General features: G+C 40.4%; 1 protein-coding gene across 5 annotated transcripts in view; it reads right to left on the bottom strand.

The window, feature by feature from the left end:
• Positions 1–10,842: 10,842 nt before the first annotated feature.
• The window catches only part of LOC139121366 (sodium channel protein 1 brain-like), a 35,238-nt gene continuing 22,801 nt past the window's right edge, over positions 10,843–23,279 (bottom strand). For all 5 annotated transcript variants that reach the window (XM_070686190.1, XM_070686191.1, XM_070686188.1 and 2 more), the window contains 15 exons: positions 22,504–22,591; positions 21,814–22,094; positions 20,998–21,168; positions 20,470–20,838; positions 19,927–20,236; positions 19,260–19,429; positions 18,586–18,993; positions 18,129–18,302; positions 17,738–17,860; positions 16,951–17,214; positions 16,220–16,273; positions 15,846–15,983; positions 15,244–15,357; positions 14,004–14,274; positions 10,843–13,517 (listed from right to left, as the gene is read on the bottom strand). In XM_070686190.1, coding sequence (XP_070542291.1) covers positions 12,145–13,517; positions 14,004–14,274; positions 15,244–15,357; positions 15,846–15,983; positions 16,220–16,273; positions 16,951–17,214; positions 17,738–17,860; positions 18,129–18,302; positions 18,586–18,993; positions 19,260–19,429; positions 19,927–20,236; positions 20,470–20,838; positions 20,998–21,168; positions 21,814–22,094; positions 22,504–22,591 — 4,308 coding nt within the window. In that variant the 3' untranslated portion in view covers positions 10,843–12,144. The remainder of the gene's footprint in view (positions 13,518–14,003; positions 14,275–15,243; positions 15,358–15,845; positions 15,984–16,219; positions 16,274–16,950; positions 17,215–17,737; positions 17,861–18,128; positions 18,303–18,585; positions 18,994–19,259; positions 19,430–19,926; positions 20,237–20,469; positions 20,839–20,997; positions 21,169–21,813; positions 22,095–22,503; positions 22,592–23,279) is intronic.

Genomic DNA, 23,279 nt, shown 5'->3' with positions numbered 1-23,279 from the left:
CTCTTAATAATGCACTCTTAAATAAGTACGATATATGAGCGATATGTTTTTAGATTGTGCAACCCGCGATTGTTTACCCCACCCTAGGGAGAATACATACGTAACAATGATACTGTTTGTTGGCGCGAAGCCAGTTTCGATATGGTATTACACAGTGAAGTTGTCTTTGTCTGAACGTCTCTCAGAGACCAAACTGTACAACGATCACTCTTGGGGTGGGGTGGGGGAGGCCAAATAGGTTGTATTTGTCAGACTTTATAGCGAAGAACGCAATGTTTTGTGCTTCATTCTCGGGCTGGTTATTCCCAGAAAAGACACAATAATTTCCAAGAACATGATGGCCAGAGGCAATAGCGGTGTCACAGAAGAATGAAAACCAGTGAATGTCTTTTGATACCAAAAGTTTAATTCTGGCACTCGGTGTGCGAGCTAGCAATCTGTAAGACTGTCGCGTTCTCTGCAATAAGAATGTTGTAGGGACAGCGTTATCTTAAATAACAATGTTCTGAAGACAAAAAAAGACCTATAGACACCCTTGTGCAACATACAATTCCTAAGACATCAGGAGCTTGTTTGTCTTTGACAGGACATCGATGTCGTTTTTGTCTACTGATTTTATTTAGTATTGGAAATAAGAATTAAAATAATTCAATATGAGTTTGGGTTGTCGTTTTCGACATGTGTAAGCTTATTTAGACGTATATCAATATCGAACTTTTGGAACGCTGCTGTAGTCGCGTATGGTTGTCGCATGGAACGTTCATAAAAGTAAGTATTTATGTGGACGCGGCTGAGCGTATTTATGGGCCTGGCGTGGACATCGGCTTCACCCACAAAGGACTCTACTTGCATACAGCTTGAACATAGACCTTTTAGGCACGGTGAGAATGAACAACAACAACAACCAATTTGTCGAACAAATCTGTAAAAACACATCATTATACAAACGACATCAACTTGATTGAGTCTAGAGCTCTCCAGCTCTGCTGTTTACGTGATCAGGGTTACGGTACATTCTAGCCATCTCTGCATGCAACAGGGCATGAATGAACACATGGAATGGTAAGTTTCGCTCACAATCACGAATGGCAACTGTTTACGTCATACCACAATCCATGCAGGGACTATGGCCGTACTGAAATTTTCCAACAGGATGCCGCACTTATTTGTTTCGGATAGTGTGTGCACAAAAACAATTGACGTGATTATTCCCAGTCTATATCGGGCGAGAGAGAAAGGGAAGGAGGGAGGAAGGGAGAGAGACAAATTTATAGAGACAGTACAAGAGAGAGGCGCAGGAGGCGGCCTTCAACATTCGATGTTGTCACATTGCACCCGACTTTAAGGTGTTTCACCCCCATCGTTGCACAACAAAATGACCTCGCTCAGCTTCTTTACCAAATAGTATTGTTGTGTAATGTGTACTCTTTGTGAGATAGCTCTGACCAGACAGATCATCGTGATCCCATCACAACAAACACAACGCCTGGTGTCGGCGGGTCATCGCGTGGTGATTTGGATTTTCCAGGAAATGCATGAAAAGGATATTCGGCGCATTTACCGACCTTTCCAAATGTTTGTCTGTTTCTTAACGTTCATCTTAGCACGTAAAATACGCCCGCAGGGGTATTAAATCATAAATAAGAGTGACATAATTTATGGTTAAATGCCAGAAATTACACAATCGAAGAATTACAAAGCATTTTGCGCAACTGAGTGATGTTGTAATCTTGCGGCTCCCTTTGATCGTGTCTTCGATGAGTAATAGTCAGTCTCAGATTAGTCAGTCTCTAAAAAAGAATTAAAAGAACCAACACTCCTCTTTGATGTGTACATTTTGTGCGTAACGTCGAATATAAGGCATAATACCAACCGTTCATAATTTATCCGAATTGAATTAATGTTTGAAACGCGAAAGTGCGAGGCGAGGCGAGTTGCTTTGGTTTAATTGCAGACTTCTCCAAGGTAGCCGTTGCGATACGTCAGTACACTGTAGCGTGACATGATTTGTAGGAAATGCACGCATTTTCTGTACATTATCTCAAAAACACAGCTTTTCATTGAATAATATCCAATAAAAATTCATATCGTGTGATTATAGTCGATCCTCTCCTTGTTTGAGCCTTGTCAGGCCTAAGTTGATCTCTTTAGACCAATATTTACAGCTTCAGAGACATAGTTTAACGGGATTTTCCCCGGCATTTTTTCCTCGGCTGATCTTGAAACCGCCACCCAAGCAGAATTAATGAGTCGCACCTGCGTCAAATGGTGTCGAAGACGACTCCGATTGGGGGCTTTGCGCGCTTTGTGCATCCTCTCATAGAAAACCTCAGTTCATCAATTGTTGAGACTTCCACAATAGCCTATGGGCTCAGACACAGTACCTATGTAAGCTGCCACTTTGCCTCCCAACTATAAACACGGTACAGCACCATTGAGCGGTGAACGCTCAAACAAGTAAGCGTAAACCACCACCTGCACAAAGGATGGTCAACCAATTTTGTTTGGCTTTACAAACAAGCCGCCACCTCAAAAATTGGACGATTCAAAGCGGTATGTGAAGTGTCAAACTACATTCCCCGCACAATATTTCAGTTCAGAGTGTACTTTTGTTCCACTTTATAGATCACCCATAAACGACTCTAGTGCACTACTGCGCCGCTACATCCAAATCGCCACAAGAACTTCAGTGTTTGCTAGCTCCTCTGTTGTGCAACATTTTGTGAAAGAAAATGGAGCTTTGATTTAGTCAAAAATTTCATCGCGTGTCATCCATGGTTTTGTTTTGTTTTGTTTTGTTTTGTTTTGTTTTGTTTTTGTTTTGCTTTTGGGATGCCATATGTATACAAACGCGATCGCTGCTAAACATCATGCTTCTGGTTTCAGCGACAAACAAATCGTTTTGTGTAAGTCGACCAAACAAAGGCGCTCATAATGATTAACGAAGAAGAGCTATGCATACTTAACCCGTACAAGGTTTGTGACGAGACTTTAAAATTTGTGACTGCTCCGAGCTCGTGGGCAGATTGCAACCGCAGGTACATAAAGGATAGACAACCTGGGCGAAAGAGATGTTTAGCATAATAAGATGACGTTGAAGACTTAACAATGTTTTAAGTAACTTACGAAGAGCAATTACATATTCGCAAGATACGGGCAAACCGTAGACAGTGAGTGTTCCGCTCCACTGTCGATGGGCAAACGGAGCCAGGCAAAAGGAAAAACGGAGAGGGCTGGGAGAACGAAATAGATGTTATGGGATATGGGGATCTATGACGTAAACCAAAATAAAGGCGCTGGAAGAGGCACTCAACACAAAAAGTACAATATTTCGTGAAATACTCACGCAATCAGTTCAACAGGCTGCAATAGTAGTGGGAAAATGTACGCCGTGTGAGTTTCTTGCCAGGCCAATATATACCATTTAGGTACAAGCGTAGATTGTTTAATGATCGTTTCAAGTACCTCGCTGACGCAGTGAAGATTGTCGTAACACAACCTATTCCTATGGGACACGATCATGACAAAGGGAAGAGCAGCTAATGATATTTACATATTCGTTCTGTCATTGCCAACGGCTTTTTTACCCCATAGCAATTGCTGTAGCAGGGCTACCTGTTAATTAAGGAACTGCGCAATCACTTTTGGGCTGAAAGCCAACACAGAGAAATGATGTTGCGCGTTTCCACCGAATCGATCTGCCAGTCCCGCGAACTCGTGATCTCTGCATGACTGGTTCCATAGAACGCGTAGGCCGGGTCGTTTAGGGACCCACCTGAGAAGTGAAACAGGATCGGACACTCGGGAATGTCAACTATGCACGATATCGTGCCGCACCATTACCTCGACAACACATGCACTTTCTCAGTTTGAAAGCAGTTGCACAAATGAGGAGAGGACACCGTTCGGACCCTGACCTGTCGCCGAACCCTGATGAAAAGGAACCAAAAATGTCCGTGAGAAAAAAATTTACTTTAGCCGCCAACGCAAATTTTAAGCGTATTTTAGAGTCAGTTCATAAAAAGAGAAATAAAATCATAGGGTGTCAACAATCGATATAACCCTGCCTTGATCTGTCTGATAGAAAGTTTACTGCGACACAGGGCGTGAACGAAATATTAACAGAGAAGGAGAAATTCACGCAAGAAAGAGAAAGGGGAGGCAAAAAGGGACATAGAAACAACAGTTTGGAAAGAGCAAGAAGAAGCAGACAGAATTGTCCAGAAACGAAATTGATTAAGGTATACATCAGTTAAAACAATGGCGCGTTTGTACGGTTGTTCTCAAAACCAGCATATGAATGAAAAGGCCCGCTAATTCACGTGAATTCTCATTTCTAGCTAGCATTTTTGTGTATAGTACTCACTGCTAAGTTGTGGGACCATTTCCAAGTATTTACGCCGTCGTTAATTCATGTATGAGGGAGGTAACAAAGGGACGGGCTTTGGGGCGTTGAGTCAGCTCAGTAAGTCAGTACAGCTAATTGGGCTTTAGAGCCCTATTAGCTGTAACTATTCGATGTCCTGTCCATTATTTTGTTTTGTTTCATGTATCATTATACATACATACAGCGCCTCATGAAATCACCATATCGCGATGCGTTAGTCTTCCATTTATCGAAATAGGCCTAACATGTATAATGTTTCTGTCTGGACTAGGGGTCATTTGTCAACATTATCATCGCATATTGTATGTTTTGCTTGTAAGGCTAATGTTTTGTATTGAAACATACCTTAGAGAGAAGAAAAAGAAGAATATGTAATTGTTTTAACATAAAAAGAGATAAAATCAGATCACCAGATGTGACAGCTTTTACCATTTTACCGTAGAATGCGCCTAGAAAGGGAAAAACTTAAAACTTTGCTGATGCTTTCCACAGTAAAACTTTTAACTATTCTCTCACCGAATCAAAAATACATATCAGGCGTCCCCGTGCAAAGTTTGGCGCTACAGAAATAAATTACTTAACATTTCCCGATATTTGAAATTCAAAATGGCCGCCATTCGCGTCTTAATTTCATTTGGAGAAATACAATTTTCGATTTCAACAAGCTAAGACAGATTTTTTTTCTCACTCAAAGAGCTTCAAAATAAGCCCCCACATGTGATGGACCATAAAAGTATTTGAAATTTTTAAGAGTCCCGTATCTCTGTCCTGGAGTGCATTCTAATAAACGGACTCGCCACCTATGTGTCCCAACGATGCTTCTGGTCCACGTGACTGAAAAGTTGACTAGATAGCGTTTACAGAGTACACCGTACGTACACACCGTCGCGCGCTATCGCGTGTCGAGTTCGTATGTCTCCAGCACGTCATCCTCGCCAACTGCACTGTGAAGAAATGAAAATGATTCATAAAACGTATTTCACAGACATTGACATGTTTTGGAGTTATCCTCGTTCATTGCGCGACTTATTATTTTTCAAATAGTAATCAGATTGTGTGGTATTTTCACGGTGTTTACACGCAATGGGCGTGAGGTCGATGTACAGGTAAAGTTTATAGACACCCTAAGTTGTTTGAAATGTGCGCCAATTTTATTAGACTCCTTGTCTGCTGATACTGAAACTGAACTCAGTGATCAGATACTATGGCATTGGTTGTAGAAGTAGGTGCATATAAACAATTTTAGACACAAGATTGGAAATATTTCGAAACGAAATATGGAAGTATCAATGAGCAAGAAATCACAATATTTATTTGTTCATTGTTTATTTATTAATTTGTTCGATAGTCAGTAAGGTATTTGCTACCCACAGCTTCGGTTTTCAGACGTGAGACCGAGCACGTGTGCGACATTCTGTGTCTGCGATCAAAGGACCAAAAAGCCTGCACCCTGAACTGCATAAATGTCACCAATTATCTGACAAGTTATGCAATTGAGTAAAAAAAAAACGTAGGCGTCACTCCGTGTTGTCAACTTCCATTAAACATCTCAAAAACATAAATAGATCATGTTATGGCACAGAGAAAGAAATTTAGAGAAAAAAAATTAGAGGGAAAAGGATACGAAAACCTGTGAGTTTTGTTTAGATAATAATTATTTTCCTTTTCCTATACAAGATTATTATGAATTTGCAGATCATTGTTATGACACTAGATTCAAACTTGGTGTGAATCTATCTTTAGATTCTTCTAGAATGCATACCTCTGTTGGTCAATTTGCAATTTCGTACATGGGTGCCAAGTTATGGAATAATTTACCGAATACTGTTAAAATAAGTACATCACGATATCAGTTCATGAAATCATTAAACAGTGGTTGTTACGAAACTAGTTGAGAAAGTTTAATACAATTCACTTCACTGAGCGCCACATGGTGGAATATGTAATGTAAATATTTAAGAGAATGGGACCAGACTCGATTAGCATATAGCTATTTTTTCTGGATCCATATTTGCCTTTTGTCTACTTTCAGTTTTTGTAATAATGAACTTGTCAAGGATTTAAAAAGGCAATAAATGAAATGAAATGAAAAAAAGATTGGGGAAATTTTTAACTCAATTTTTTTGATAACTTTTAGTAAGAAAGTTTGATAAATATCTTGATAAATATAAAATGTCAGAACAAAGGAAATGGTAAAATGGAAATAATGGCTGCTCACTCAAAGAAACAAGAAGTAACTAAGAAGACAATGGAACTGGCCTCAGAATCATACACCATCACTTCGACAGTTTTGAAACAAACTCAACTCAGTGGTATCATGAACTGAACTGAACTTTATGAGAGCAGGCAGAGTGACAGTAAACTTGACTTTGACATAATTGTAAACAGTTACGTTGACTGGTTAGTTTACAAAACAGCAAGATTACTGGTCAGTTTGAACGCTGTTTCCCCTGTCTTGCGACGTTTCCGAATTATTTGAGTCAAATTGGGGATGTCTTGAAAAGTATTTGTGTCAGGCAAACACTGGTAGATGCACTAAGTAAAACATTCTTGCGTCAAAGAGAACTGCCTTGACCATGGTCATGAAAACAGCTAAGATCACTATATTAAAGTTATTTTTAGTAAAATCCATGTGTTTTATTAGAGATAATTGTACTTTAAAATACGAATCGTGCCATGGAAATAGCAAATTCTTCTATTTTTGCATTCTTTACTGTCATCAGGTAAAGAGAATGGTTACATAATGAAAGTACATATGGTGTTTTGTCTTATCTTCTATTCTGCAATTTGTAGGGTTTTTAGTCTCCCTGAAATTCTGCTGGTTCTTTTTGACATCCTGTTTTTTTAAATTGAGTGTCCCATAAAATCCCTCCTGTGGCGGACAAAGCCTGTAGTCCATAATTTTGTCGATGATTTCATTAATTTTCCGTCTTCACCTCTCGCTCATGACTCATCATTTGTGATTTCAATCTTCACATCGATGACACTTATTGCCCCAGTACCCTGAAATATCGTTACATTCTCGACTCATTTTCCCTGTGGCAATGGATTAATACATAATAGTCTTACACACCGTGCCGACCATACAATTAATCTTTTGATTTCCCATACCAGTGCAAATTCAATAGCTGAAGTATGAGTGGGGAAAAAATCTAGCAATTTCTGACCACTTTCCACTATTGTTTCCGTCGATTAAACTTCTCTATCGGAAACACTCCTAAATCAGTTACATTAAGAAAGTGAAAATTCTTCTGATGTAACCCTCATCAATTTGCTTTCAATCTGATGCAGATATATCTGTTTACATCTCCTTAACAACGCAATCGGACATGCATTTGATCGTTAAACTTCTGCTCGAAGGGAGCTTATACCGAACAGACGTAAACGGCTGGTTCCCTGGATAAACAAACTTATCATCAATTCATAGTACATTAGGCTTAAGGCCGAAAGAGTATTGAGAAAATCAAAGCTGAAATTATTTTGGAATCAAATAGAGGGTTTATTAGACTACTGTCGTTCGCCCAGTTGAAGCCGTCAAGAAAATGCTGACCTTTTCAATGATTCCACTTGTTAGCTGGACGAATCACTCACTCAATAGAGAGCATGGTTTTCTCATGGGTATTATAAACACTGGGCACGTGTGTTCAGACCCACCGGCAAATACTCCAGGCCTTCAGCGGTTTGGTACATTACGACGAAGATAATTAGCGTTACAGCATAATAATTGTACTTATGCACCACTCTATATTTTTATGTCATATATCATTAATCATTAATGTTACTATGCCACGTATATGTTGCTTTATTTTGTGAACTATAGATTAGTTGTATACGTATATACCCTCTGTATAGTCAAAAAGGTTCATTAACACTTCGTATTCCGAATGGCTTCCGAGGGGCTTACCCAATTACTCAAATATGTCCTGCTGAAGAAAGAAAGTAACGTAGAAGCTGCTAAATATAGCTGCTCTATGTACCTACAACAATCAAGCCAACTTACCCTGGGAAGTCTGGTGCGAACTAAAATTAACTTCTTTTGTATATATTGAACAACTAGACCAGATAATTGGCGAGTCACTAATGCGCTAAAAATTCAGTTCCTTATTTAGAAAACATGACAAAAGTTGCGAGGTAGAACACACAAGCTTGACAAGTGCCTGCCGCTTTGCAACTTCAGAGGAAAATACAGTTGCCCGTTTCTTGATACTGTCTCTCTGTGTCAAATAAAAAAAGTTGAACGAAATCTTGCTGCAATTTTAGCATGGCAGCAAGACGACAGATCACTGTCCCCGTGTCTCAGATAGCAAGACTGGGACAGACATACACGACATAAAGAGGCTTTATTTTACTCATCGTCAGGTATTGTCCACGTCCGAGATTTTTTTGCTGAAAGGTCCGATTTTGCATGTCTGAGTAGGTTTTTGAGGCACGAACCAAGAAAGCTGGTAGAAAGCTTGTCTGCGGCATTGAGCAGTTGACTGGCCCTGTCACAAAAGGAACGATGCACCCTCTTTTATCTCCGTGTTCAGATCATTTTGTTGTGGTTTGCCCCAGCCACTGGCACACAGACAGAATAAAGCAAGACGGTCGCTTGGCAAGGCGGAATGCAATGCAAACTGCTTGCTGTTCTCTTTGCCAGGCTGTTCGAGGAATCTGTAAACTGTGGCATTTGGCATTGTGAACTCCACAATCAAAACCGAATGAATGGCAACTATATTATGAGATCACTTAGCCAGAACAGGCGATGAATGCCTTTCTGCTAGTGGACCAACTGTGTTTGAAATGCGTTTTTGATAAAATATCCATTTTTCTTGGCACACACTCCTAACGATTGAAATGTGGCTCACGTTACATATTTTTTTAGTTTTGCAAACAACATTATGGCACATATTCGTCGAAGGCCAAATAAAAAAAAGTGTTTCCGGTAACATGCCTTCCAAAGTAAGGTAGGTCGGAGAATTTTGTTGTTGTTGTTGTTGTTGTTGTTGTTGTTGTTGTTGGCTGAGACCATTAAAATGGTAAAATCAAGAAAATTTACTCTAAACTTTTTAAAAATGCGAAAAAAGATGTCTAGGGTTGGCATTTTTTCTAGGGTATGTTGGATTACCAAAAAACACACACACACATTTTTTTTGGCTTAATCGACGTGTCATGTTTGGGTGAAATCGAACAGGGCATGTCTGATTTGTTCCTTCACACAGCGATTGCGACAAATTAACAGACGTAAACTGTCGCCTGGCAGACTAGTAAGTCAGTGTCATAGTCTGCCAAGCATTTCCTATTTTCTAGGAATAGGGAAACTTTAAAAATCCGTAAAAATCACGAAAACCTGATTTTTTTTTTATTTGGCATCCCTGGAAAATATGTCTGTATTAGAACAAGCATACCTATCACTTCCCAGCATTACATGTTGAGGGTAGCATCTCATCAATTTTGTTGAAAAAGTTGTATTTATTTGTTAGAATTTCTCCCCAGTATGGTTGCATTGACAAAAGCCTATCATTCAGTGAAAAGCTCAAAGATTCTGGAATTGGCGAGGGTACAGTACAACCATTTTGGCATAATCAGCATATTTCGACTTTCAGAAAGACAAAACAAATATTCGCCTCGAAATTGGATGACTTAAATTTTTCCTTAGACTTTTCCAAAGGAAAGTTGAGGCCATCCCGTTTCGAAATCAAGACTAAAATCAGGGGTCAATGTGTATTTTTGACTAGAGAAATAATTACTGCTTCTAGTGAACTCGCTGGATATCTAAAGTCCTGAATGGCTTCATAATGCCGTTCAAGCGTTCAACGCAAGAGTCTTGTTTTTTGAAATGTTTTCAAAATGGAAAGTTGTTCAAACATAGCTAAGGCTTTTTTTAGATCAGCCAGTATATCTGAAGAAGAGTATATATATACCTGAAACAGCTTTAATCCCACCTATAGCTTTCTGTTTGAGTTAAAGTCTACAGTTTGAGTCGTATAATGTAATGACCCTTAATTTGACTTGCCGTATTCAGAAATAGAAAAAGAGAAATATCGGTGTTTTTTTTTTTCTGCAAGTATTCTGTCTTTACATAATTTCCGACTCATATTCTTTATTCCATTTGTCATTTTCTAAATCGAAAAATATTCTCAACAGTTACTTCGAAATGTTTCCATTGATTTTTTTATCTTTTCTGAACAATGGGTCTGATACGTAAACTTACTATTAGTATGCTGACATTATATATCCACTCTTTCACAAACAGACACATACATACATACATACATACATACATACATACATACATACATACATACGTACGTACGTACGTACGTACGTACGTACGTACGTACGTACATACATACATACATACATACATACATACATACATACATACATACATACATACATACATACATACATACATACATACATACATACATACATACACTTCATCCGAGTTTGATAAGAAAATCAACAAAAGAATAAGTAAAAATGTGTTTTTATTGCAAACCAGGTTTTGAAATATATTTACAACATAGCTGTCACTTTCCATAAAATATTAAATAGAAATCTATAAAAAATACTGTACAGACTATCAAAATACAGAACATGAATATTCATAAGCGGAGGTGACTTCCAATCGAATATACAAATAGAGAAACTAAACTAAAGCTTCGGTGTATTTTTGTAAGGTATTAAAAAGTAATTGTATTAACTTTGAGAAAGCAAACCTAGGTATACACCACACATACGTCTTAAGTATCACCAGAAATATAATTTTTTGCATAGATTGTTTATCGTGTATCTTAATCACTCAAGATTCTGTGTGATATTTTTTTTCAAACTTACCCCGCTGTAGGATTAGTCGGGGTGGGTGATATTCAATGGAACGGCGTGCACTGTAGTGCTGGATATCTTGTCGTTGAGGACTTATTAAAGCAGATACACAGTGCAGTTGTTTGATGTTGGTTTTGAAAATTTTAGCTCAAGCGATGTCGATTTGTACATTGGTCGGTGTAAATATTGTTTAACACTGGATTTTATTTGAAATAATTACTATTACATACTTTTGCACACAAGACTCGAGTCCTTAAACTTGAAATTCGTCATCTCCGGATTTTTCACTACTTTTGTGTTCTATGATTTGCTCACAAGATTTTTATGACTGTGAAACTCATAGCAGAAATCTTTCATACTCCATTCAATGGTACTGTATGGAAATGTTGTCAAAGACGGATACGTTCAAAAGCACCAGAATCACTAGTCCGAATGCCATTATTATCACATGGAGCAGTCCAAACAGTATGGCTGCCTTTAGTAACTCCTGTGATGCAAAAAAAAATACTACGGCCTGATGTACGAGTAAATTACAGCTGAAGTGCCCTCTTGTGGTAGCATCTAAGGCTCTGAACCTTTATCGTCTTGGAGAAACTTACGTTATATTGTGAGAAAAAACTGCATGATCGATTAATTTGCTACTTCAAATCGTCTGACTCAGTTTGTAGCGCTGTATCAAAACACGTTGACTTTGGCCATGGTGACAGATTTTTGTAATCAAAGATGCATCTGTACGATATACAAGGGGGAATCTTGTTTGTCTAAACTATAAAAAAAATTCTTGTGCCGTTGAAGGCGCAAGTTGGCACATTAGTCAACTCAAATCTGGCCCGACCACGGAGGGCAAAAAACCTGGGCTACCTTCCGACATGACGTGGTGTCAGTCTCCAGCGTATACCGACGCTACGATCGAACACGGTTCTTTTCTAAACTACTCATTGCAATTGTCATGTTTTCTCTGATTTCTTTCCAGTCTTCGGTCTTTCTTGGAAAGCTTTACTAGACTTTGGTCTCTTGAAGTTCTTGTTGTCTTTTGAGGCTTCGTTCACAATCTGAACGGAAGCCTCAATAGTCGGGACGTCGTCCCACTCTTCCTCGGCCGAGGACCGCTTCTTGTCGGCGGCATTGTCCGTGTTTTCAATCCTTGGTAAGGTTTTCTTGTTGCCGCTTGCATTTAGCGATGGAGTTGACCCGCGAGGAGTCTGCCCATACTTCTCTGGTTGCACAGTCAGTGTGTTACCAAATGAACTGTTAAAGCTGGTGTCTAGATTTACCATTTTGCTGTCTCCAACGCTCAATAGAGCAGAGTTCTTACGCGAACTGTTCAAGCTACTCTGGCTGTTCCTTGATCTTGTAGAAGCAGCTCGACCTATCTCTCGCTTGAGCCTGAAAAGTCTCCAAGCTTTCTGTATTTTCACAATGGCAGTTTCCTTTTTCTTTCTCTCTAACGTTGTCTCCGTCGCCACTGTCTGGGAACGAACTTGGAACGATTCGTTAAATCTCATGGCCATTTCGTCTTGCAGTTGTTTGAAGTCCTCGGATTCCTCGACCTCGCCGAGGACACGTTTCGTAAGAGCTGTCAACACGTCCAAACAGTGCACCCTGTCACCTTCGTATAAAGTTAAATTCAAACCCGTTACTTTTATTCGATTCGGCGCTGCAAGGCGTAGAGGAGCATCGAGTTCATCGCAGAATTTCGACACCTGTTCAAACTTTATAAACTGAGTTGCGTGGGGGTCATAGCGCCCCCACACAATATAAAACATATCAAAGTCGTCCTCTGTTATTCCAACCTCCTCCTGCGCGTGTGCTTGACTGAAGTTCTCCAGAATGACAGCGATGTACATGTTGATGATGATTAGAAAGGTGAGAAAGATAAAACTGACAAAATAAACGACAGCTAATAACGGTTGACCACAATTTCCATTGGGTTGGTCCCCGTAATTTGGGTCACAGTCCGGGGGCGACACCATGAGAGGTTCCAGTACGTCATTCCACCCGGCAGACGTCGCCAAACGGAACAACAAGATCAAGCTGTTCCCGAAAGTCTCGAAGTTCACCATTTCATCGAGGGCGCCATCCTTCTTGACGTAGCCAAAGAAATTCATTCCAAATATGGCGTAGATGAATATGATGAGAAAAAGCAGCGCGCCGATGTTGAGGAGGGCCGGGAGTGAGATCACCAGAGCGAACAGCAGCTTGCGGATACCCTTGGCCGCTTTCACCAAACGCAAAACTCGACCGATACGGAAGACGCGGACGACTCGAAGTAACGTTGGGCTGATGACGACATTTTTTAATAGGTCATCCAAAACAATTCCTGAAAAAAAAGATAAAAAAATGTAAAGATCATTGATGTATGGTGTCACTTGCAAATATAGCCAAAATGAATATGACGAGAAAAGCAGTGCACATATATACAGATGTTGTTTGGGAGTAAGATCACCAGTTTGTGCCGATGTTCACAGTAGCCTCCCTATGTCAGACTAAAATGGATTTTATTCCAATAAATGTAATTGTTGACCGTGTTTTTGATGTTGTTTAATTGTTTTTGAACTGCTACTGCTAAGGTTAATTCTTGGCGAACAAGATGATCTCGAGCTTTGTTCAGATGATTGAAAATCGCCGATAACAAATCGGCACTGCGTGGACAAAGCTGAACAAAACGGGACGATGTCTGCGCCGCGCCGGGAGCACGGAGAAAGGTCGATAAGGAAACAACTTGTCGGTGACTTCATAAACTGACAAGAATACAAGATGATGATGATGATGATGATGATGGTGATGATGATGATGATAAACCCACCTAGAATGGACAAGAGAACGATGATAAAATCAAAGACGTTCCAGGGCCGTTTGAAGTAGTGCCATCTCATTCCAATAATCTTCATGATGGCTTCCAAGCCAAAGACGGCGACAAATATGATATTCAAGACATCCAAGACGGCGGTGATTTCGTCAGACTGACCGTAGTGTTCTACACCCATGGCGATCATGTTCAGGCAGATCAGCAACACGATGGAGATTTCGAACTTATTGCTCGTGGTGACGTCATAGAAAAACGCCTGTACCTTGTTCTGTCGATGGGAAATGAGAATACGACATTTTACAATCTGGCAATCTAGTCCGATGAATAAATTACAACTGACATTTCAAGAATTTTGAGGATTTCCTTCGTAGAGCCGTGTACGCTGTTCCTTGAGAACCACCCTCGTTCCCAACATATATTACGGTGGTAGAGTCCTGCTTGTTCCAGCTAATATTTACTTGACGTATCTATGATTATATCACATAATTGAAGATAATCTATATCTAATTTGACTGGTGCTACTTTGGCTCAGGTTGATATTCAAAGTGATGGTACTTTTGTTCATAAGAACCGTATGTATCCCGTGGAGTTGTCAAACAAGAATGTAAAACAATATTTTCTATTCTGTAACCCTTTAACAGCTGTGTCACCCCACGCAGTGAGGGAAGGTGTAAACTGAAGTGGTATGTCTGCGTTTGAATGATGACCTGCAGGGTCAGGGTTGAAAGGTCAGCGAGGAAAGTGCACTGGTGACTTGCTGACGTTAATGTCTACCAGTTTGGGGGAATAAATTACTTACACGTGTCTGCGTAGATTGAAAATATGAAAGCATGCAAGGAAAATGGGAATGTGGAACTACCGTTAAAGGGTGATCATAATCAGTCATGCAAAATTTTTGACAAATAAGATTTCACGGCAAAAAGAAAGAAAGAAAACTGCACAAATCAAACAAAATAGTTGTGGCACGCTCAAGGTCAAAACAGATAAAGCGAAGGAACAGAACTGAGACAGAGATGTCGTTAAAGTCTATACAAGAGAAATTGGAAGCGTGTTAGTCAGATGTCCTCAGTCATCAAATTAAAGATATTCAATAAAAAGCGACACAGAATATATTTTGATTTGCTCGGTAAAAAAACAAAAGCACAAGCGATCTCAGAAGTAGGAGCGCCATCAATGGTGACATTTTCCAGCGGTTAGTCGGTAACAAAACATCGTGCACGGCAGTTGTTACACCTACCGTTGGTCTTTTGATTTGCTTGGAGGGTTTCTTCTGGCCGAGTCTCTTCATTGTTTGGTAGTAATTCTTCTGGTTTGAAGTCAGGAACATGTCCAACGTGCTGTCACCTTCATACTGCGAAAACAAACAAACAAATAAGATGTAGTACGACTGATTTTATCAGGAAACACTAGCAAGGGGAGAGAAACTGCTAGCATTGTAGCCGGGCTTCTTGCTTATGATGACAAAGCGTTCCAGGATGAAAAAAAATGGGTAAATGGGCTTACTTATTCGTGGACAATTTCGTTTTAACGAAGTTGTGGTGTTGTACGTACTAGCGGGAGCACCATATAGAGGGCGATGAACTAGTAGTTTGTCGGAAGAAGCTCGGTGTCGATATTCTGTCTCGGAGACGTGTAGCGTCATCTGGCGATCCTGCTTTACGCAAAAGCTTACGCACTGTGAATATTTCTTACGTATAGGCCTAATACTCCGCATCAAAATGAAAGAGTTCCCATGAATTCCATCTCTAGTCTCTCCTGTAGGTGCTGCGTGATCCAGCCCCATAAAGTCTTACAATTCAGATCCCAATAAGTTTGCTTAGTCAGAAATTCTGTGCCTACCTTTTTCTTAAGAACGTTGAAGTTGTCGATGATGACACCGATGAAGAGGTTAAGACTGAAGAACGAACCGCAAACGATGAAGACGAAAAAGTACAGATATGCATACTTGGACGCTTCCCGCTCCGGTTGCAAACCCACCTGCGAGTACAGACATACATAAATTTAGTTTCAAAAGCTTTTCAACGCAAAAAAAACCGCTAGATATTGTCGTTTGAATTTTCTCTCCCTCTTGAGTTCATTTTTTTTTCTGATCTGATCACTGCGAAATTAACTCTTCTGATTACAATTTTAACACTCATGGTGTGTGATTATTTGTTAATGCAATAGCTATTTATGTGCGATATAAGTCACAAGCGAGTCACGTGACTACTTACCCCTCTGGAGTCGACGCTGGCCTGCATTACTTCCATCCAGCCCTCAAAAGTTGCCTGGAAACAAAGCCCATATGGTCAATATACTCTCACTTGCCAGATCGCACACAATTTGTATCTGAACATGTCAGCGTCTCGGGGACAGCAATTCTGACTCTCAAACTTTTACAAAACTGATTTGATCTCCCTCTTTGGGGGGGGGGGGCTCATTTCGAAGCTCACGGAGTAACTTAACTTTTCAACAGCCTATTTTTGTACAAACGAAAATTTATTCCCCCCGTAAAGTTAACAAAGGGATGGCGGCCATTTTGAATTTCAAGTATCTTTAAATATTTGGTAATTTGACCCTCTAGTACCAAATTTTGTGATGTGACCTGAATTTATTGATTGATTTTTCTTACAGAAAGCTTTAGCAAAAGTCGAATCTTTCAATTTCGAGGCGCGAAGTACTTTAATAAAGGATATACAGTCATTTGAAGACTGCGGCATATCGTCCAGCCTTAAGACAAACTGTGCTTTCTTTCTATTAGACAAAATACTTACAGCTTTGTGATATACCTTTGAAGGCAGAGTTTGTGATTTGGTTTACGGAAGTGCACTAGACACCGTTCAGTTTAAGCAGAGCAATCGGACAGGGCTAACAAATAGTATTCAATTGCTGAGTCTCCAAGTGCGTCAGTAATGAAAGGAAAATGAATATAAGAATTCGAATTCGTATTGGTCACGACACCTACCACTTGAAAGAGGGCGAGCAGTCCATTGATGACGTTGTCGAAATTGATGTCTGAAGGGGCCCACGTGCCATTCTTTGTGGCACAGTCGGCTTCATCATTGACGTATGATATGTTGAACATGTTACCGTCGTCATCCACGCACTTGGAGAAAGTACCACCGAAGAACTGGACACCCATAATACTGGCGATTAACCAAAATACCATACACACCACCAAGACGTTGAAGATGGCCGGAACTGCGTGGACTAAAGCATTGACCACAATCTGCCCAAAAGAAAGCAGACGACAGTGAATTAGGGACGGATCATTAGATCTTGGGAGGGGGTGATCACAGAAAAAAAAATTTAAAGCGAAAACTTAGGGGGAAAAATCTTCAGACTAGTTTGAAAAATAACAAAATAAAATCATAACCCGCCACCTCCCAAGATCTAATGGTCCGTCCCTTAACAATAAAACAATTGACTTTCGATTCTTGCCCGCGCTTGTTTCCTTTGTTATTACAAGGTCATGTGACAAGTTACGACTTTCTGTGCGAAGATAAATACGCCGTTTATAATGTGTTTAATGAATGGTATATATTTAATTATGAACAAAAAATACTTCATTAGACTCTTCTCAATGAAGTATGTGTTTGTCTGTGTGTGTGTGAAGCGTTGGGTCAGTAGCTTTAGAAAGACATCATATCGGAGAGGAAAACTTAAGGACGTGGCATCAGTCTTGTACTACAGCAGTAATTGGTTAGTGCCGCAGGTCAAAAGGTCATTTCATGGCCAACAGAATATCTTACCCTCATTCCTTGCCAACGGGAGATGGCGCGAAGCGGTCGAAGGGCTCGCAGTGTTCTCAATGCTCGAAATGCTGACAGTCCGTCCATGCCGAGAGAGGAAGCGATTATGCTCACGTTTGAGACCTAGAGAGACGAGAAAACGTTAGCATACAATTTCAAAATGATTTTTCGACAGTTTATGGAACACTTTCGGTAGTTTTCATGCTTCCATCAATTAACTTTTTAGTCCTAAATGAAACGAACGTTGTGTTGCAATTTTATCGTGCTGTTGTCAGAAGTTCGCATAGTTAGTTCTCATAATTCTCTGGAAAACAAATATGTCTCTCAAACGCATACCTATCCAGGTGGGAAAGAGATGGAGATAGGTAGACAGAGGCATAGAGATACTAACCAAGACAATGATGAAATCCAACCAGCACCAGAAGCTGGTGTAATACTTGACGAAACCGTAGCCGATCCATTTCAAGATCATTTCAATTGTGAAAACGACGGCGAAAAATATGTTGAGATATTTCAATACTTCCTTCATGGTGGGGTTGTACGGCAGTCTGACATCTTCGAACACCTGTTCAACAGAAAAGTGCCGGTAATCTTCGATTAGTGAAACGTCAATACAATGATGCGCAGCTGGTGGTTACAGTAACCATGATATTATCTATCACTGTCATCGTCATTGCTGACGTCATCAAAAACGATGACGTAACAGTACAATGCGGAAAATCGTCGTCGTCTGGAACACCATATTGACTCATCCTAATAACCCGTTTTGGGCTTTCAGGCGTATGTAATCTATTACATCTCAAATAAAAATGGCACGCATACAGGTTGGTCGTGTGGACCAAACTCACCAATGCAAAACTGCTGGCGCATATGAGGACGAGAACGACGCCCTCAAAGCCCTTGTGTTCAATCAATTTGTGAACGTATCGCCTGACGATCGCCCATCTTTTGCCGAACTTGGTGTCGTCGAACGTTCGGCAGCATGAGCAGCAACATCTTGTTGCGCAGAATCTGTTCACGGGCGCACAGAAGCAATCTTGTACAGGGTCTTCGATGACCTCGATTTTATCGCTGCTCGCCTTTTCTTCTTCCCCTTCTTCTCCTTCTTTCTTATTCTCCGTCTCGTCCTTCTCTCCATCTCCCTTCTCCCCTGACTCGCTGCCCGATTTGGATTTGCTGTTTTCCAAGGCTGTATCGAACGATACAAAGGCACTCCGTTGGGTTTTGAAAGGCACCTTTGCGCTGCCGGGTCGTTCCTGAAAAAGAAACAAGGAAAAAAGTCACGAACAAGACATCAGAACGTACTTGTGGCTATGAATACTCCGATTTTGGTCTTTCCAATTACACAGATTGCTGACACCTTTTTCGATTTTCGCCAACTTAGTAACATTTTTTATTCGATATCTTCCTTTTATTAGGGGACAAAGAGACTGATGCGCCCTTTAAATCTGGCCACCTACATAAAATTCCATCCCCGGGACCGGCAGTTATCCATTGTGCTTTGAAAGAAAATGAGACAAACCTGGACGCTGCGGGCGCTGCCGTTCCTGCTGCTGACTATACTGTTGTTACTGCTGCTGACTTTCAGCGTACCGTTGGCAGCTGATGCCGATAGTAACGCTCCGTTCGGAATGACGTCGGGCTGTTGCGAGTCTTTAGCATTTTCTAGGTCAGTCATTTCAATGTCGGATGCTGAAATGGAAAGAAGAACAAAAACACAAAAACAGTCAAACGAAAGTAGATAATGTCTATACGATATATTATAGGCGCCGTCACGCGCTCTCAAATAGTATTCTGAAGACAGTGTTGTTATATTTTGTACTGTAATGGGGTATGATGTATAATTGCACGCTCGAAGCTGTCGAGATTGTTAATTATTTGTGTTTACTGCTCGTTGTATTGACCCAGGTTCATTTCATAGCCATGATTGACCTCTGACCTTTATATTAAACTGAAACAATGTCAACTTGCACTTCTGTTATACGGATACACACACGTTCAGGTTAACGACATACTACAAGTATGTTGATACAGCGTCACTTCGCAATACTCTACAACAAACAGGAACTTTGATCCTATACATTAGATGAGAGAAAAAAACATCTATCCTGGATGGGTGAAAGTTCCTCAAAACTTTCCAATTTATGAGTCTACGTACCAAAAAGGAAAGAAGTCACAACAAAGCAAACCTTTTTCGCGTTTGGAAATTCCGTTTTCAACCGTGCCGAGACTGATCTGAGAAATATTCTCGTCCTCTTTTTCTTCCTTTGCCTTTTTCTTTTCGCTTTCTTTCTTTCCTTCTTTCTTGGATTCAGCCGGAAGTGGTTTCTTCTCGCTAGGGTGCGCCCCAACTTTGCTCTTTCGATACTTCCTGCAGGTCACTATTCGAATCAGCTTTTGAATGCCCAGTTTTAGTCTGTCTGGTCCGTTATCACCAGATTTCTTCAGAGAATCAGATGCAAATGAATTCAACAGGAGTGCCAGAAACAAGTTGAGTACCTGAAAACGAAAGAAGATTGTGCAGTTGGTTAATTGGTGGCGTCTGTGTGCCCATTTCCAATGAGTAATGGACGAATACAGAAAAAAGTTTTGCGGCTTTGACCTCGATGCATGAATGTTTGTTCGTATAAATTTATTCGAGATAATTTCACTTATGTGGCTGATACAGATATCCACTCTTCGGCCGTGAAGACTAATACTTTAAGAACGGCTGTTCCACTTATTTCACTCACCATGAAATTCCCAACAACCAAGGTGATGATAAAGATGGCGATACAGGCACCCTCAAGACCGTTGTCAGCTGCCCGACATCCCCTCATGCAGTCATACAATGGTTCGATCCACTCCCCGCACAGGATGCGAAAGACCATCATAAATGAATGATAGAAGTCGATGAAATTCCACCTGGGTATTTCGCCGTCCTCTTGAAAGTTCTCTATGACGTAAACGCTTCCGAAGAGTTGCATACCGATGACAGCGAAGATGTAGATGATTATGAAGAGGATCACGGTCAGGTTACCAATGGATGATAAGGTATTGCCGATGATGGTTATGAGCATGCGCATTGTAGCCCAAGACTGAGCTAGCTTGAAGACACGTAGCTGTAGGTAGAAGTGTAGGTGAAAACGTGATTAGTTTGGTCAGCGTCGGACATTATTCAAGGCAGATAAGAAGAAAATGCGGTTGTTCGAATTAAAATATTCACGATAAAATCTTCTTTTTTTAATCTTTTGAAGACAAATAAGCGAAATCGAACTTACCAATCGGAAAGCTCTGAGCACCGAGAATCCTTTCACGCCCTGGAGAGGAATTTCTATGAGACTGACCGTCACGATAAACAGATCGAATACGTTCCAGCCGTTTTTGAAGTAGGCTGCATCCAACGCCATTATCTTCATGACGCACTCAATGGTGAAGATAGCCGTGAACACCTGTGTGGACAATCGTGTGCTTCAGTTAAAAGAGCAGGGGGTCTGTTTTGGGATCACTACATTATATTGGAACCCATTCTCCTCATTTCCATAGCCAGTGAAACATGAGAAAATAATAATTAAGTGATCGGATGAAGGTAGGAGCTGTTCTGCTGCTGGTCAGGAAAATCAGTACAGTGACACTATGTCGGAAGTTCTGTGCTGAGTCTGATTCAAAAAACACGAATTTGCCTTGTTCTTACGTAGGGAAGGAAGGTCATTTGACGAATGCTTTCCTTAAGGAATTAAAAGAAGAGTCTAATACTTTGAACTGGTCATGAATAGTTTCATGCGTTCAAGGACTGGATGCTTCCGTGAAAAGAACGGTTGGGTGAGTATTCGGAAATGAAAGCACCAATCCAGCGAATATTGTGAAAATTCCGAACACATAGGACCGAGAAAACCTTTTGCTATTGCCGCAGTTTGTTTTCACTATGTGAGAATCTGCTGTTAATAAACGCTTTTTTACTGAATTACTGAAAGCGTTTTCGGTTGATCTAAAATTTAGCAGAAGCATGAAGGGGGGAAATATTCCCCTCTATTGTCTATGGACGATGCGAGTTTCATTTTACTGTCGACAGAACAGAGAAAGAAGGGAAATCTTACGTAGTTTCCGAAGAAAAGCACAGATTCCCATTCTTTCGAGATGCCGTGGTGATCCATCGCCAGGAACAAGGTGTTGAGGATGATGCAAAACGTGATGAAGACATCCACCAGCGGGTCCATGATGATGTTGTACACGAAGCTCTGAACCCTCTTCCAGGCCCTGTAGCATTTCCTATTACACACACAGCATATCCTGCAGCACGCACAGCAACGCTTGTAGGGACAACAAGGCACCGGTTTCTCTGTATCCTCATCGGTCAACATTCGCACATGGAAACCAACTGTATTGCACAAAAAAGGGAGATGGGAAAGTTAGAGTATGATTCTAGAACGGTTAACTCATATATCGAATCCTTCGTGATCACGTCTTACAGTGTTAAAACTTGCGTTAATTTTCCAGTGTTTTGGTAAACTGTCCATCAAGCCCACTATACATGACAAGCGACTCTAAAGTCTGGTGACCAACGGGGCAATCTCCCCAATGCGGAGATTCACCGTGTGCCCACGGTGTTTGCTTGGCTCTCTGAATACGGCTCGATTTTATGAATGTGCTCTTAAAACTGTTTCATATTCGTTTTAAAATTTCTGTGTGGATGTTACTTGATGTTACTAACCAGAGACTTTGGTATCGTCTTAAAACGGACAAGGTTGCAAATCTAGACGATTATGGGAATTAAAAAATACATTTACCTCTTTTGTCTCCTTCAATTGATTCCGTGTCGTCATCTTTTTCACTGCTATTGTCATTACTCTGTATTTCAACACTGGCGGGCGCAACCTGTGGAATAACTTTTTGGTAAGCAGGGTTTCGATTCGACTGGATGCTTTTTAACGAAATAATTCCGCAAGTATGGGAAGTTATGAAACGACCCCAAGGTGTACAAGATTGAGTAAGCTTCTCCGTGTTACGATTAGCGGTCAATGGGGTTTACCGGTCAGAGCGAGAATATGGTTCATTTTATAACTGTAACTGTATTAAACTGGACCGAAGTACCAAAGACTCTCTTTCGCAATTAGTAATACTGCTATACACGACAAAGTAATCGATCCTTAAACTCTTAGTTTGTCTTCATTCGGGACATAATTTAAAAGTATTACTGTGAAACAACATCTCGCAATGTGTTATATTAGTCAAAGCTCTCTTGGTATTGAAACGACTTACACTATGTTGGTAACAATACGTTGTTGAGCGAAATTTGAAACAGCAAACCAGCAAACACGATTGCAACGATGAAAAAATGACGAAACAACGTATACCGTCAAACTTAATGTTATTATAGAAGCACCAAGGACATTGATTATTGTGATAAAAAGAAAAACATAATTGGCCAACCTCTGATCATCTACAATGACACACTGTGTCATTTTATGATCGTTTGCTCGGTTACCCATATTTGTTACAGTGACTGCTCTTAATGTTTGCATATGCTCTGTTATTATATTAAACGCTAAAGAGATGATATAGG

This window comes from Ptychodera flava, chromosome 21 (genome assembly GCF_041260155.1).
Source record: "Ptychodera flava strain L36383 chromosome 21, AS_Pfla_20210202, whole genome shotgun sequence".
Taxonomy (NCBI): Eukaryota; Metazoa; Hemichordata; class Enteropneusta; family Ptychoderidae; genus Ptychodera; species Ptychodera flava.
This window is presented reverse-complemented; position numbering and strand designations above follow the sequence as displayed.